This window comes from Chelonia mydas, chromosome 26, assembly GCF_015237465.2.
Source record: "Chelonia mydas isolate rCheMyd1 chromosome 26, rCheMyd1.pri.v2, whole genome shotgun sequence".
Taxonomy (NCBI): Eukaryota; Metazoa; Chordata; order Testudines; family Cheloniidae; genus Chelonia; species Chelonia mydas.
In genome coordinates, this window is record NC_057859.1 from 15,052,888 (window position 1) to 15,069,224 (window position 16,337).

The 16,337-nt window shown below is 60.1% G+C and overlaps 2 protein-coding genes across 3 annotated transcripts; one reads left to right on the forward strand and one right to left on the reverse strand.

The window, feature by feature from the left end:
* Positions 1 to 488: 488 nt before the first annotated feature.
* Positions 489 to 8,597, reverse strand: LOC119564508. Its single transcript, XM_037886419.2, has 3 exons — positions 8,131 to 8,597; positions 5,273 to 5,314; positions 489 to 1,459 (listed from the first exon to the last, which is right to left on the reverse strand). Exons 1-3 carry the CDS (start codon positions 8,150 to 8,152, stop codon positions 528 to 530), a joined length of 996 nt encoding a protein of 331 aa, XP_037742347.1. The 5' UTR covers positions 8,153 to 8,597; the 3' UTR covers positions 489 to 527.
* Positions 6,079 to 15,066, forward strand: VAMP5 (vesicle associated membrane protein 5). Of its 2 annotated transcripts, none has more exons than XM_037886420.2 (3): positions 6,079 to 6,371; positions 13,741 to 13,878; positions 14,223 to 15,066. In XM_037886420.2, the coding sequence occupies exons 1-3, from the start codon at positions 6,369 to 6,371 to the stop codon at positions 14,430 to 14,432; spliced, it is 351 nt and encodes a 116-aa protein (XP_037742348.1). In that variant the 5' UTR covers positions 6,079 to 6,368; the 3' UTR covers positions 14,433 to 15,066. The 2 variants fall into 2 exon arrangements, with proteins under 2 accessions (XP_037742348.1, XP_037742349.1); XM_037886421.2 differs by lacking the exon at positions 6,079 to 6,371 and adding an exon at positions 9,001 to 9,112.
* Positions 15,067 to 16,337: the final 1,271 nt, after the last annotated feature.

A 16,337-nucleotide genomic window follows, 5' to 3' on the forward strand; every position in this document is an offset into this window, starting at 1 on the left:
CTCCTGCCCATCTTTCCTGGCACAAACCTGGCAGCAGCTTGGTTGTGAGAGCTGGGTTAGAGCGGCGGGAGGACTAGGGGCTAGTGGCTGGGGCTAGCATGTGGGGCAGGGCCATCTGCTGCAGCCAATGGAGGGGAGATTACTGGATGACTTCCTTCTCCCCATCCCCCCCATGTGCACACACAGGGAGAGGGGATGGGATCCCTGCCCCCTTGGCCAGGGCCCCTAGCACTAGAGCTTCAGGAGCCCTTTGCTGGCCTCCCGTCCACTCTGGGCTCAGCCACTAGAGGGCACTGTCACTGATCCCCATGCAGCACCCTCTGGGAGTCATTTCCAGATAATCCCCTGGCCACGAGCCATGGGTAACCAGATTCTGCTGAGCAGAGAGATGTGGCTGCCTCTCTGCCTCAGTTGGCTATTGGAGAATCCCCATTAGCACTATGGGGCTATGACACACAGGAGAGCAATCCTGATTCCACGCAGCAGAGGGCAGTAACAGCTGTTGGTTTTAATGTTTGATCAAGGGCTCAGATCCAATGGGGGATACTTAAAACAACCAAACAAATACAAAAATTAAACAAGCTCCTCCCAGAAGTAGCAACCCATTCAGCCAATGAGATACCAGCTTGAAGCAATTTCATCATTGGCACAAACTCCCATTGGCTGGTCAGAGATCTGGGGGGCTGGGTGCTTCTGTGAGCAGATTGACCCTTTTTTGGCTGGGCCATGCCCTCTGCTTCCCCGCCATGGCTCTGTTGTGTTTCACACCAGCATGTGTTACCGTGTGGAACTCCCTGCCACAGGATGTCCCTGAGGCCAGAAGCGCAGCAGTGTTTGAGGGCAGGCTGAAACGAGCTGGTGATGAGAGTTGCCAGGGGGACCTCAGAGACTTCTATCCTGTTACACTTCTGCCTCCGGATATGAGCTAGCCCCCGGCTGGTGGGACGTAGTGAAACCCCCTCCATAGGCAGGTGATGCCACAATGGCCCTAGGCCAGGGGCTTTCTGCCTGTTCCTCAGAGGCAGCTGGAACTGGCTGCTGTGGGAGCCACGATACCAGGCAGGATCTGCTAGTGCGGCAGCTGGCTCCAGGGCTGGGCTTCCCCTCCTGGCTGGGGCTGTGGGAGCGCTGTGTTCCCCTACGCAGCTGCCCAGGGCACTGAGACGCTGACTTCTGTGCCAGAGGCAGCCTGGGTGGGTGACACAGACAATTGCCTCAGTGTGTGGGGAACAGCTCGCATTCCCTGCTTGGGCCTCAGCTCTGGGCTGGTGCCACGGAGGCTGGCCTGAGGCCTGGCCCGATGGCTCAGGGAGGCAGGTGGTAGAGGGTGGGTTGGCAGCTCCTGGCCATGGGGAAAATGGTGGAAGCAACCGCAGCCGTGTGGGCACTGCCAGGTGGCTCCCAGCCTCAGGCGTTGGCTGCAGCTCCTCAGGGCTGGAGGGCTGGTCCCACGGGGTCCCTGCCAGGGCAGAGATGCAATGAGCCAGAGACTGGCGCCAGCACTGTTCAGCTGGGTTTACTCCACTGCACCCCATCCCTGCTGGGTCCTCCTTCAGTGCCCACACAATTCCCCCCCCCCAGCCCCAAGATCTACCCCCTCTGCAGCCCCAGCACTGGCCCCCGGCCTCCCCCAGCCGATCCATCCAGCATGGCCCCCCCCCCCATCATCCCTGAATCTACCCGCCCCCATTGCAGTTCAGTGGCGGATTTAGAGTTAGTGGGGCCCTGTGCTCAGCTTCATTGTTGGGGCCCCTCCTTGGGACCCAGCCAAGGAAAAGAACATTTGCTCTTATCTCCCCCCCCCCGTTTTTCATCCTTTTTTCCTTCCTCCCCCTCCTATAAGTAATAGCAAGTAAATGAAAATAAAGTGAGGGACCCTGACTGGTTTTGTCGTCCAACTTATTTTTCCACAGACCACTTGAAAATTGCTGAGGGTCTCGGCAGACCACTTCATGATCTTTCCGAATAGTGTTTGTGCCCTTAGCTGACTCGTGTGAAGCGCTTTGGAGAAGAGCCCTTTATAAAAAACCAATATGTAAAAAAGTGATGGGGTGCGGGGTCTGGCCAGGACTTAGGGTGCAGGAGGGGGCTCAGGCCTGGGGGTGCAGGGTCTGGGAGGAAGTTAGAGTACAGGAGCAGGCTGGGGGTTGGGGTGCGGGGTCTGGCCAGGACTTAGGGTGCAGGAAGGGGCTCAGGGTTGGGGCAGGGGGTTGGGGTGTGGAGCGTTTACCTGGGGCAGCTCCCGTGTGGTGCGAGGGGTGCAGGTGGGGATGTGGGGGCGTGCGTGTGCAGGAGTCAGGGCTCGGGGTGTGTGAGGGGGTGCAGGGGTCAGGGCAGGGGGCTGGGGTCGTGGGGGTGCTCCCAGCCCCCTGCCCTGAGCAGCTCATGGCAGGGGGCTGGTGGGGGTATGTGAAGGGGGAGTGGGGGGGGCCCCGCCTTTGCTCCGCCCTGCTCCGATTCCACCCTCTTCCCCAAGGCCCCGCCCCTGCCTCTTCTCCGCCTCCTCCCCCCACCGTGCTGCGGCCCTGCCCCTCCCCCTCCCTCCAGGAGAGACCTGAGCGCTGGCAAACAGCTGTTCCGCGGGGGCAGTGCTGGGAGGGGGAGGGGCGGGAGCACAGCACGCTCGGGGGAGGAGGCGGGGGAGGGGGGAGCTTGGCTGCTGGTGTGGGCGGAGCCTGCAGCAGGAGCTGGCAAGACCAAGCTTCTACCCCCGCAGCTGCCCGGCCCTGGGGCCCCTTGTCACTGGGGGGCCACATGCCAGGGCACCCTGTGTTTCACCGTAAACCCGCCTCTGTTGCAGATACACCCTGAAATGGGCAAAGTCCTGGTCACTTTGTTCAGAGTCCCTCCCCTCACATGCCAGTTACCCCAGCCACACCCCTGCCCCCCCAACTCTTCCCTGGGCCCAGGAGAAGGAAGCAGCTAACAACACACTCCAATACCCCCACGTTGAACCCACCCCCGGCAGGCTCCCCAGCCAGCCCGTCTGCCCTGCACACCCCATCCCATGCTGCGAGCCCTCGGGTGGGTCGGACACATTCTGGGCCTGGGCCAGCACCTGACACAGTGTGTGGCCTGACCGTTCCTTGTCACTCAGCCGGCGCTGCCTCGTGTGGAAATCTGCTGCCTGGAGCCCTCTTTCCCACAAAGATTCTCTGGGGAATGGGAGGGGGCCATGCTCATCAGTGCCACCCATAGACCAGGCCTAGCCAGTGTCCAGCTCCTTCCGCTATCATCAGCCCCTCCTGTGCCATGGAATCTGATCTACAGTGAACTAGTTAACAGCTCCAATTACACAGTCAACATTAGGTTTCAGAGTTAACACCGGGGGGGGGGGAGAGAATGGGGCCCTCCACAGCCATCTGCACACTAGCTGCATGTAGACTCAGGGACCCATGGCTGCATCAGTTCCGCCCAAGCCACCTTCTGCCGGCTCTTTACAGCACCACGGCTAGAGCCTTAATTACTGTGTAAGGAAAGCTGAGGCCTTGGCCCCAGCTCCCTGAGCCTGAGAGAGCGCTGGGCTGAGACTGGCTCTAGACAAGCTGAGCACCAGTTCCCGCCCCACCCACCTTACCTGCGCTGAGCCCTGTGCCAGCACCCGCAGGAGCTGCGCAGCAACCACGTCACCACGGCGTTAGAAGGGAAGTGTGCCAACTCCCCGGCCACCTCCCTGGCCCCTGGGAGCTGAGAGGCCTCGTTAGAGCCCACTTCCCGTTAGGTAATTAAATGGTAAACAACCATCACGCTGGGGCAGGGCGACCCCAGGTGCAACAGCCCGAGGCTCAGTGGGTTTGGCCCCGGTGACGGATTTGACCCCATCTCAGGAGTAACTGTGCCAAAGCCACGGGGCTGACGCCAACGTTCCTGACATTGGCCCAGCGGGTTACGGGTGTTTGAACCCCCCAGCTCCCACAATCCCCTGTGCCCCCAGCGGGAACCCCGCATCACACAGCTGGGATCCTGCAATACATGGCAGCAGAGGTGAGCAATGCACCATGCTCTTATTGACCCCGCGGGCTGGTGTGACTTTCCTGCTGTGAATGCCCCCTGGGTGGTACCATGCACCAGTGAGCGCCACTTCTGCTTGTGGGCAAGGCCTTAGTGCGCCCCCTGCAGCATGACCTGAGGCATAAGCGCCCCCATGCTGCTGCATGCACCTCCTGTCTTCTGACACGGCCAGAGCTTCAGGGGGAGCGTACCGCACTGGGCGATTCTGGAGAGATCACCCATCTTCTCCTCCTGGTTTCTAGCAGTTGGAGGTTTAGGTTGCCCTGAGCATGGGCTTGCAGCTCTGACCATCCTGGTCATTGAGGGACCTAGCCTCTGTGAACTTATCTCATTCTTTTTTGAATCCAGTTATACTTTTGGCCTTCACAACATCCCCTGGCAAGGAGTTCCACAGATTAATTGTGCATTGTGTGAGGAAGTACTTCCTCTTGTTTGTATTAACCTGCAGCTTATTAATTTTATTGAGTGGCCCCTGGTTTTTGTATTATGGGAAAAGGTAAATAAAACTCTCTTCTTTTGGAGATGGGGTGACCAGCACTGGACACAGGATTCCAGGGCTGGGCGCACCAGGGATTGATGTATGTGTGGGGGGTGATAACTTCTGTGCTAGTAATTCCTAGTCATCTTTCTCATCACTGCTGGGAACTGAGCTGAAGTTCTATCCCCATGACTCCAGGAGCTCCTTCTTGAGCATCAACAGCTCATTTAGACCCCATCTCTGTGGGGTTGGGATTGTTTCCCCCAATGGGCATTACTTTGCACCTAGAAATGTTGAATTTCGGCTGCCATTTTGTCCCCCCGTCAGGGAGACCCCCCGTAACTCAGCTGTCTTGAACAATATTAGTTCATAGGCAAATGTTGTCACTTCACCAGTTACTCCCTTTTCTGGATCATTGATGAATTTGTTGAACAGCCCAGTCTGGCGGGGGCGGGGGGGGGACCCCGCTGTTCACTTCTCACCACTGGGAAAAGGGACCATTTAGTCCTGCCCTTTGTTCCCTGTCAAACAGCTACTGATCCAGGACCTTCCCTCCTTCCCCTAACTGCTTTGTGTCCTCCAAAGCCTTTGGTGAGGGACGTGGCCTGGCAGAGGCAAGGGGGAGCTGTTCGTGCAGTGAGGCACCAGAAATTGACACCCCCTCGCCATGCGGCCCGGGCAGCCAGGTGGGCAGCGGTGGCCTGGGACTGACATGCAGTGTTTCCTGTGCGTGGCTGCCTCTGCCACACACCCTGCCCTCCCACCTCGGTGGACTTTACTCACCTTCCTGCTTCCCCCGTGCTGGCCTGGGAGTCCAGCGTTCACCTGGGTGCCTGGAAAGAAAGTAAGGAGCCAGCTGGAAACTGTGAGCAATTCCCAGGAGTGGCAATTAACTACAAAGCAGCATTTGCCAGCTGCTCCTCCCCAGAGCCACCATCAGTCTCTCTCCGACCGGATCCCTGCCCGTCTCTCTGTCCCCCTCGCAGCCTCCCCTTCCAAGCTCCCTTCCAACCTGCCGCCAGCGGGCCCCTGCTGCGCCCAGCTTACACCGGGCACCTCAGGGAAGACTCCCCTTTGGGTTCATGACAGCTGAGCCCTGCATCCACTGCAAAAGACGCTGCAGGAGCAAATCAGGGCTGGGAGCTAAAGGTGAGGCTTGTCCGCTCCCCGAATTAGGCCTGTCTCGAGCTCCCATCCACAGATCTCCACGCAGTTCACTAAAGGAGGGGTCATTATCCCCATATTGCAGAAAGGGAAACTGAGGCACAGTGAGGGGTGGGGACTTGGCCAAGATCACCCAGCAGGGCAGCGGCAGACCCAGATATGGAACCCAGCCCAGGCACTGCCCTGCCCATTGCCCAGAGAAGTCCACCTCTGCGGGCTGCTGATCCGGCCCTTCCTGCCCTGCCAGAGTCACTCCAGAATAGATTTAGGAAAGGAGTGAAAGTGAAAAGTCTAGAAGGAAAGAGAGAGAGGCTGAGAGCCCAGCGCCCAATACTGCCCCCGGTGCGACTCCGGAGTGACCCAGTGTGGACCTTAGTGTGACTCCGGAGTGACACTGCCAGGACGGCAGGTGGAAGTGCTCTGCGGGCGGGGCTGAGCCGGCTCTCTCTTCCTGGGCAGGCGCTTCTCGTGGCCCGCCCCTCTCGGCCCCTCGCCCGCCGGGCTGCGCTGCGCTCCCCTCTCCAGTGGCCGCTGTGGAGCAGGCTCGGAGGCGGCCGCCTGGGGTCCCGCGCCCGCAGCTGGGAAAACCCCGACTGCCCGGCAGCGCCCAGGGCCCCGGAGCAACTGGTGGGACGCCCCGGCGCGGGGCGCACGGGCAGCCCGGCGCAGCAGGACCCCGGGCAGAGCGGATCGGGGCTTCCCGAGAGCCGGCGCCATGGTGAGGGGCGCGGGTGGCCGCGGGCAGCAGTTTCGGTTTCTAGGCGCCTCCAGCGGGCGGGGGGGCGCGGGGACCCCGGCACCCTGCCCAGGGCCCTGCCCGGGGCCCTGCGTGGCCCCCCATCCATGGGGGTGGGCTGGGGCCGGGGCGCCTTGCGGGGTCACGGGTCCCCGGTCTGACCCCCGGGCGCTGGGGGGACGGGTGTACCGCGGGCCTGGGGGGAGACATGGTGCTGTTCAATGCCTGATACCCCCCCCCCCCCCCCGCGCGAGTTCGGTGCCTCCCTCCGGCCCCGCATAACTGAGCTTTGTGCCCCCCTATATCGCCCCGTTTTCCTCCCTGCTTGTGGCAAGCCCAGCTGCTCTCCTGTCCCCTGCCCCGCCACAGGCTCCTTCCTGCCCAGCCCCCGCCCCGGCACCGGCTAAACCAGAAGCCAAATGGCACATCCTGATCCCAGCTCCAGGCAGCCCTGGTCTTTGTCTCCGCCTGCCCCAAATCAGTCTGCCAATTTGCAGATGACACTAAACTGGGAGGAGAGGTAGATACGCTGGAGGGCAGGGATAGGATACAGAGGGACCTAGACAAATGAGAGGATTGGGCCAAAAGAAATCTGATGCGGTTCAACAAGGATAAGTGCAGAGTCCTGCACTTAGGACGGAAGAATCCCATGCACCGCTACAGACTAGGGACCGAATGGCTCGGCAGCAGTTCTGCAGAGAAGGACCTGGGGGTTACGGTGGATGAGAAGCTGGATATGAGTCAACAGTGTGCCCTTGTTGCCAAGAAGGCCAATGGCATTTTGGGATGTATAAGTAGGGGCATTGCCAGCAGATCGAGGGGCGTGATCGTTCCCCTCTATTCGACATTGGTGAGGCCTCATCTGGAGTACTGTGTCCAGTTTTGGGCCCCACACTACAAGAAGGAAGTGGAAAAATTGGAAAGAGTCCAGCGGAGGGCAACAAAAATGATTAGGGGACTGGAACACATGACTTATGAGTAGAGGCTGAGGGAGCTGGGATTGTTTAGTCTGCAGAAGAGAAGAATGAGGGGAGATTTGATAGCTGCTTTCAACTACCTGAAAGGGGGTTCCAAAGAGGATGGCTCTAGACTGTTCTCTGTGGTAGCAGATGAGATAACAAGGAGTAATGGTCTCAAGTTGCAGTGGGGGAGGTCTAGGTTGGATATTAGGAAAAACTTTTTCACTAGAAGGGTGGTGAAGCACTGGAATGCGTTATCTAGGGAGGTGGTGGAATCTCCTTCCTTAGAGATTTTCAAGGTCAGGCTTGACAAAGCCCTGGCTGGGATGATTTATTTGGGGACTGGTCCTGCTTTGAGCAGGGGGTTGGACTAGCTGACCTCCTGAGGTCCCTTCCAACCCTGATAGTCTATGATTCTATGATTCTTAGCTTCCCTTGCAACCCCTTCCCCGGGGCCAGGAAGCCTGAGTGCGCCCCAGCTCTAGGGGTCAGGCCCCCTGGATCTCCCATAGTGACCCCCAACTGTTGGGGCAGGTCCTGGGGAGGCCTGTGGTTCTGTCTCACCCACTCTGACCCACGGGAGAAAGGGCCTTCAGAGGCCATGCTGGTGCATGTGACAGTCCCTACAGGGTTAATCTGCTTTGGCAGGCAGCCTGTCCTGGCCCCAGCCCCACCAGGGGGAGATGAGGAAGGGCCTGTGACCCCTGTGCAGTGGGGGGTCTACGAGGAGGGGTCTGGCAGCTCCCCGCTGAGGAAGGGCCGTTTTATTGCTCTGTACCCACCTTGGTGCTCCGGATGTGGCATCGTGCGGCCAGACCTGGGTGAGCTAGCTGTGTGATGTGCACTAGCCAGGGATCTGGCCTGTGGACTCCGGCCTCCCTGTGCTGGGCTGTAAATACAGCCCCCAGGTCTCTCGGAGGCACCTGCCCCCCTCCCTCCCAGGGAGTTTGGTGTTTGTCTGCAGGCTGCAGGGCCCGATCCTGGGAACCAGCAGGGCAGCTCGTGCAAGCAGGGGCGGCTCCACCAAACAGCCCAGGCTCAGCCCCCTGCCCCCACCCCGCTGCAAAAGGCAACAGGAAACCTCGCAGAGAGGCCCCTGTCTTGGTTTAGGCTCCGGGGCTCAGCCCCTCCTTCCTCCTACTGCAAAAGGCTCAGCTTTGGCCCCCGGCCGGCAGGGCGATGGCAAACGGGACCCCAGGGCCTGGCCCTGGGGATGTGGGTAGATCACATGTTCCTGTGGCTGAGGAGCTTCGTTTCCTTTCACATGGCAGAGAGGTCCTGGGGCTGCGCAACCTGCCCTGCCGCACCCCACCCCTTCCCTGAGGCCTCCGTTGCTTGCACTTTCAGAGGCTTTTGCTCCTCCCCCAGGGGCAGCCGTGCGCTGGCAGGGAGAGCCAGCCTCATCTGGGCAGGGGCATTTGCCATCTGCCGTGCCCACCAGCGCTGTTAATCCCCCCGTGCCCAAGAGCCCTGGCTGAGACCGGGGCTCCTTGGGGCTGGCCCCCTGCCAAAGAACAGGGAGGGACAGGAGCAAGCCGGCTGGCCCTGGCTGCCTCCTGGGGGGCTCAGCCCAGCCCAGGGCGGCTGGATGTCCCACTGGTGGGGGCTGGTGTGTGGAATTTAAATTATTCAAGGCTCCCTGGGGACGTGCTGCTCTGAGCAGCCCAGTAGCCATCACAGGAGTTGGAGCTTTCCCACCAGACCGTGCTGGCAGGCAGGACTCCTGGGTTCTATTCCTGGCTCTGCCTCTCTGGGTGACTTCAGGCAAGTCCCTCCCCTGCTCTGGGCCTCGGTTTCCCCATGTGTGATGCAGGATCAGGATCCTGAGCCACTGCGGTGAGCCCTGTTAGATCGGGGGCCTGGTGTCAGTGCCAAGGGCTCTGAGCCTCACAAAGAGATTCTCATAGTGGCCTGGCAGATCAGGGGTCGGGCTGGGCCTCAGGAGAACCAGGTGAATTCCTGGCTCTGCACAGATGCTGGTCCAGTTACTGAATTGCTCTGGGCCTCAGTTTCCCCATTTGTGAAAGAGGGATAACAGCCCTTTGTCTCTCTTCTCTGATGAGGCTGTCTGCTCTTGGGGGCAGGGGCTGTCTCTGGCTGTGTCTGAGCAGTACCTTATGGTGGGCTGCCTATCTCAGCTGGGGCCTCTAGCTGCTACCGTAATACCCCTAATAAAGCAACATCCACAGTGCCCGCCTGAGATCGGTGGGTTGGAGTTTGCTGTTAACCTGTGGGGGCAGTTTGACCTGGCTGTGAACCGCGGCTCGGCCCCAGCCAAGCACGGAGCATGCACAATGGGACCGACCGAGAGCAGGGTGGAGAAAGACCCTGCCTGACAAGAAGGAGGGCTCTGCCCACTGGCTGCTCGGAGCACCCACTCCCTGGGGGTTGTGGGGAGCATAGCCCCCCACACGTGGGGGTTTATCTGTTGTTGTGCCCCATTGCAGGGAGTGGAGAAAGGTGGCTTATTCTGCCTCCCCCCGGGGCCCCCTGATCCTCAGGCTGCCGGGGGCCCTTCTGCTCAGGGCAGGTTGTGCCCCTTCCCGTCCCCTGGGCTGTGAGGGGTTGGTGCGGCTCCGCTGGGAGGACACCCCAGGGTGGGGGCTGCAGGACAGGGAATCTCCAAGGAGCCAAGCACCTGCAGCAGCCTGAAAAGTCAGGCCCCAGGCACCCCAAGAAACCCAGGGCCCCCCAAAACTGATTCTCTCATTGGTATGTGGGCCTCTGACCCCCCTGCCCGGGGAATCCCACCTGACTGTTTCAGCACGGGCTCAGCACATGTGACTAGTCATATTTCCTCTCTGAGCTGCTCAGAAATCCCCTTTGTGCAAGGAGGATCCTTCTGTCTCAGCCCCTGCGGTGATCCAGATCTCCCCAGCCACCTCAGGGGCTGTTGCCACTCCATGGGAAGGGGTTGCAGTTGCTGTATGTATTCCAGTCACACCTAGAAACCCCACCCGAGATCAGGGCCCCCTTGTGCCGGACGCTGCCCAGACCCACAGAGACTCTCCGTGCCCCAAAGAGCTTGGTCTGATGGGATGGAAGGAGGAAGGATCCCATTGCACATTGGGTGCTGAGCCCCAGCCAGATGAAGTGACTGGTCTGCGGTCACATGGGGAGTCCACGGCAGAGCCAGGAACTGAACCCCATCTTGTAGGTCCCAGCCCGAGGCCTTGGCCCTGGCCTAGCCCATGTTGGCAGTGCTGGAAAATCCCTACCCTGGTGACTTGTTTTGCCAGCTCTAACCGCCTCCAGGCATCAATCAAAGGAGCCTAGAACAAACAATAGGGACATGGCTGATTCCCGTAACCAAACCGGACCCCCCCCGGGGCCACCCACTCGGCTCAGCCCCGCCCCGGCTCAGAGACTGGGACGCGCTCCAGCAGCCGGATGTCCTGACACCTCGGGCCCCACAGGAAATGCTCCCCTGGCCCAGTGCTGACACCAGGCCATGGCCTGTGAGAACAGGCTGGGACCAAAATACCCTGGGGTGTCTCTTTGGGCCCCCCAGACTCGTAGGGGGTGATGCTGGGGCAGGGGTGGGCAGAGGGAACCCTGAGCGTTGTCTTCAACTGAGCAGAGCTGGCAGTGGGAGAGAGAGGCTGCGGGGGGAAATGAGCGCTGGGTTGGGATCAGCCATGGCTGGGGTGAAGGGAGGGGGGCACTGTCCCTGAACTTCCCCAACAGCATGGGGGAATGCACCCCACAACCCCCTCACGCCATACCCCAACTCCTAACCCCCCAATCCCTGCCCTCCACACCCCAACCCCCTCACGCCGTACCCCAACTCCTCACCCCCCAATCCCAGCCCTCCACACCCCAACCCCTGCCCCCAGTGAGAGGGATATGTTAGCCCAGCCCCCCCCCCCCCGCAGTGAGATGGGGAGGGGTGGCTGGGTGGGGGGCAGGCAACAGCCCCATGCCTGTTCACCTTGGGGGGGACTACGCAGCAGGTGGTAGGAGATGGGCATCTGTGGGGAGCTTTGAGCTTGAGGGTTGGGATGCTCAGAGCAGCAGGGTGTTTTGTGTGGTGTCATCTTCAGCATCCGTTACTGAGCCTTCGAGGGGCTGTGGACATGTGCATTGGCCATGCTGGGAGGAGTGAGGTCTATTGGGTAGAGCGGGGGTGGGGCAGGGAGTTAGGACTCCTGGGTTCTGTTCCCAGCTCTGGGAGGGGAGTAGAGTCTAGTGGTTAGAGCAGGGAGGGCTGGGAGCCAGAACTCCTGGGTTCTACTTGCAGCCCTGGGAGGGAAGTAGCATCTATTGGGTGGAGCTGGGAGCCAGGGCTCCTGGGTTCTATCCTCAGCTCTGGGCGGGGATGGGGGTGCAGTAGTCACAGCAGTGGGGCTGGGCACACAGATCCCATCTTGCTCCATGAGGTATAGTGCCCCTTTGTGCTGCCTTGGGGTCAGCACTGACTGCAAGGGGACAGCGCCGCATCCTGCAGCGTGCTGGGTGCTGGGCATTTCGTGAAGGTCTCTCCTCCGAAGCCCAGCTGTTGCTGGTTGCGCTGAGATCTTAGCTTCCGGTCGCCGCATCCTGCAGTCGCTGAAGGATTTTTTCTCCCCTGTTCCCATTTCCTGCTGGAGTTGGCTCAGCAGACTCGCCCCACCCAGCTCGGGTGTCTCCACCCTTAGATTGGGGTCTGGTCTGAGTCCTTTTACCTCTTTGTGGAAAGAATATTTCCCTGGGGGATTTGAATCCCGCCAGCCCAGGAGCCAGGAACATCGCTCCAGGAATTGTGGAGGTCAGAGGGCATCCGCTTGTCTGCTCTGAGAATTTATTCTTGTGGATATTTCCTGCTCTGGCCACCCGGTCCTCCATGAGCAGCCCCGGTCGGATGTGCCGGAGAGAGCGTGCTCTGATCAGCACTTCTCAGCCAGGGGCTGCACCCTCCCCAGCACAGAGCAAATAGGGCCTCTTGGGCAGGATGTGTCTCAGAGTTAAGGAGAAGTGAATCAAGAAAGAACATAAGTAACAGACACTATCCGGCCGTGGTCTCTGCAGCTGGCATGGCTCTGAGGGATTTGAAGGTGCAGGGCAACGAGACCACAGGCTAAATACACAGCGAGACCACAGCGCTAAATACAATATCCTGACCTATGGGGAAGAAGGAGCCCTCCCCCATCTACCCTTTGGCTTTCAAAATCATTCCCCTAAAGGACCACAAGGGAAGGCTGGTCTGGTCCCTAAGCCCCCTGTACGAACTGGTCCCTGGAGCAGCTGCTGTCGCCTGGGATTAACCCAGCTGTTGGCAAACTGTGGATCAAAGAGTGCCGGGGGGGTGGGTCTCCATCTATGGAGGAGCGGAGGGGCCAAGGCTGAGTAGCGCTGGGATCAGGTGCGCCAGGTCGTGACGACCGGAGGGGGAGCTGCCACTGCCTGGGTGGGTGCAGAGTGGGCTCCCCCCGCCCCCCTCCCGCAGCCCGGGGGGTCCCGGTAGGAGATGAGGCCAGGGGTCACAGCATGGCAGAGTTCAGGAAACAGTCGTTAAGTCATAGACCAGTGAGCTCCCTCTAGCCCCCAGGACCTGCTCCTGCTGTCCTGAAGGCCCAAAGAGGCCCCCAATGTGCCTTTGGGTTTACCCTGCCGACCCTCTGCCCCCTCAGCTGGCCCAGACCACTGAAGCCCAGCCATCCTGTTGTCACAGGGTCCCCGGGCGATGCCCTGGAACTGCTCCCTACGAAGCCAGGCAGGACTCTGGGGGAGCCTCCTCTCGGGGAGCAGCCTGTCTCCAGGACACACAGCTCACCCGGCTCCACCTTCCTGGGTCTGACCCCAGAGCATTCAGCATCCTCTGCCCCTCCGTGCACTTCCCCCAGCGAGTCCGCCCAGGCGGGGTCCTGGGGAAACCAGTGGGTCCTGCCCCTAACTCTGAAGTCAGACGGGACTCTCAGCCAGCCAGTAAAACAGAGGTTTATTAGACGACAGGGACATGGTCTAACGCAGAGCTTGTAGGTGCAGAGAACAGGACCCCTCAGCTGGGTCCATTTTGTGGGGCAGTGAGCCAGACAACCCCATCTGCCCTTCACTCCATGTCCCCAGCCAGCCCCAAACTGAAACTCCCTCCAGCCCCTCCTCCTCTGGGCTTTGTCCCTTTCCCGGGCCAGGAGGACACCTGATTCCTTTGTTCTCCAACCCTTTAGCTCTCACCTTGCAGGGGGGAAGGGCCCAGGCCATCAGTTGCCAGGAAACAGGGTGTCGGCCATTCTCTGTGTCCAGACCCCTGCACACACCTGCCCTCTAGGGCTCTGCAACGATCATACACCCTTATCCCACCACCTAGATACTTAAGAACTGCCTAGGGGAAACTGAGGCACCCCCACACTATTCAGAGGAAACATTAAGAACAGTCCTGCTTCATCATGTATTTAACCCTGTTCTCCCTGCAGGTGGAGGAGAACCTGGAGCGATGCCAGAAGGAGACAGAGGAGGTGACTCAGATCATGCTGGTCAACTACTCCAAGGTGCTGGACCGGGAGGCCAAGCTCAGTGACCTGGACGACAGAGCAGATGAGCTCCGCAACATGGTGTGCTGGGGGGGAGGGAGCAGTGGGGCAGGGCACAATGGGGGGGGGGGGGGGCTGCTCGTGCACCATCACTTTCCTGGGGGCGCGAATCCAAGACCCATGGGTTTGCAAATGGGCTCCCACTGCTGGGCTAAAAGGAGAATTCCTGTTAGTAATATGGGCCCCATGACACACAGCTGCCCGGTTCCAACTCCGGCCAGCAGGGGGCAGTGATGTAACCGGCGTGACAAGTGGCGGCTGTACAGGGTTTGCGCGGAGGGAAGCTGAAGCCTGGGGTGAGTTCCTTGGGCCTGGGGGCAGGTCCCCGGCTGCCCCTTGACAGCTCTCGCTTTGTTTCCTCCTAGAGCTCCGCCTTCAGCAAGACGACAAAGACAGTGGCGCAGAAGCAGCGCTGGGAGAACCGGAAGTACAGGATAATCCTGGCGGTGGTCGTGGTGCTCATGGTGTTAATCATCCTGGCCGTGGTTCTGTGGCTGTCACTGCGCGGGGCCGGGAACCAGGCCGCCGGGAACCAGGCCGCCGGGAGCCGGGCCGCCACCACGCAGGGTGACTGAGGGAAGGAGACGACCCAGCGTCCTCTCTGCTAGGGACGCAGCTGCCCTGGGCTCAGTGCAATACGGACACAGCGCGCGGGGAGACTGCCGGGGCTGCCAGTGGAGCTGGGGATTTCCTTTAGCTATTTGGAAAGGCCCCTTTGGAGGTGGGTCACAACACTAGGAAACAGTATTGGCCGCCCAGCTCCAGGGAGCAACCCTACAAAAACAACCCCCTAAGGATCAGCCCAGGGCTCAAGAGCAACCCTACAATAACAAACCAGTGCGTGCAGCCCAGTTCTGACATACAATCCCCCAATAACAACCCCTTGGGATCAGCCCCAGCAACCCTGCGATAACCCCCGCAGTCCCTGGGAAGGGACCCTAGCAAGGGAGAAGGCCCCTGCGTTAGGTTTCCCAGCAGGTCAGGTAGATAAACGCTCACAAGTGCCTTAAGCTTTAGTTAGACTACTGTAGGGTGGGGAGGAGAGCTTTGCAGACAGCTGTGCTTTATGAAGTGTATCGTGTGTGGAAGACCTGGTTTTAAGACCGGCCCCCAGATCTGTTTAAAGCTCTCGCTGCCCTGCGCCGCAGCCTTTCGCACCAGCCCCAGCACTGCTGAGGGCAGGTCAGTAAAGGCAGATTGTTTGTAAAATGCTCTTGTTTCTGGGTTGATATGGCTGCTGGGGAGGGACAAATGGAGGTGGACAGAGAGATGGGTAAACCGATAGAGTCCACCATCTTCCCCACCTCTTTGTCTGCTGGTTGCACATGGCTGGATTGATTTCCCCACCTCCTAGAGCTCTCTGCACCCAGCAGCGATCCATGCCGAGGGGTGCCCGATCCCTTCCCATTGTTCCCCCAGCTCCCTGGCACCCCAGAGTCAAATCGGATCTCCAGGTTAAGCATCCTTTGTGCCCTTAATTATAACAGGGTTCAAAAAAGAACGAGATGAGTTCATGGAGGACAGGTCCATCAATGGCTATTAGCCAGGATGGGCAGGGATGGTGTCCTGAGTCTCTGTTTGCCAGAAGCTGGGAATGGGCGACAGGGGATGGGGTCACTTGATGATTCCCTGTTCTGTTCATTCCCTCTGGGGCACCTGGCATTGGCAGACAGGATACTGGGCTAGATGGACCTTTGGTCTGACCCAGTCTGGCCACTCTTATGTTCTTAGAGTCAGACACAGACGCTCGCAGCGAGGGTGTGCTCGGAGCACGGTCGGCACGGTCCTTTGCCATCATGCCTATAACAAACTCGCCAGCAGTTACATTGTGGGTGGGCCGAGCCCATGGCTGAACGGCAATAGCCACTTGTGGTTTCCTGGTGCTCCTGGTCCGTCTCCAGCTGATGTTTCATCTCATATGTAGATTAACTCTTTGGAGCAGAACAATGTGTATAGCAGGGGTGCTGAGAGCCAGTGAACCACACTGTAAACCCTGCACCCCCAGCACCTATGAGCAAGGCCCGTCTGTTGGCTCTGGGTCTGGACAGCGCCTGGCACAATGGGGTCTCAGTCCACGAGGGAGGCTCCGAGGTGCTACCGTAATACACCTAATAAATAACGTATGACCCATGGCTGTGAGTGCCCCCAGGGCAGCACCCCTCCCCCCACTCTTAAGCACCCCCCAAGGTGGTGCCTGTGCCCCCCCAGTTGTGAGCACCACAAGGTTGTGTCCCCCCAAGGCAGCACCTCCCTCCCCCCAGGCTGTGAGCACCCCCAAGATGGTGCCACCCAGCTGTGAGCGCCTCCAAGGCACTGCCTGGCCCTCCCCGCAGCTGGGAGTGCCCCAGGACAGCACCCCCCCCCCAGGATGTGGGCTTCCCCAAAGCAGTGCCTCATCCCCCCCACAGGCTGTGTGCACCCTCAGGGCAGTGCCTCCCTCCCCACCAGGCTGTGAGTGCCCCCAGGGCAACACCTCCCTC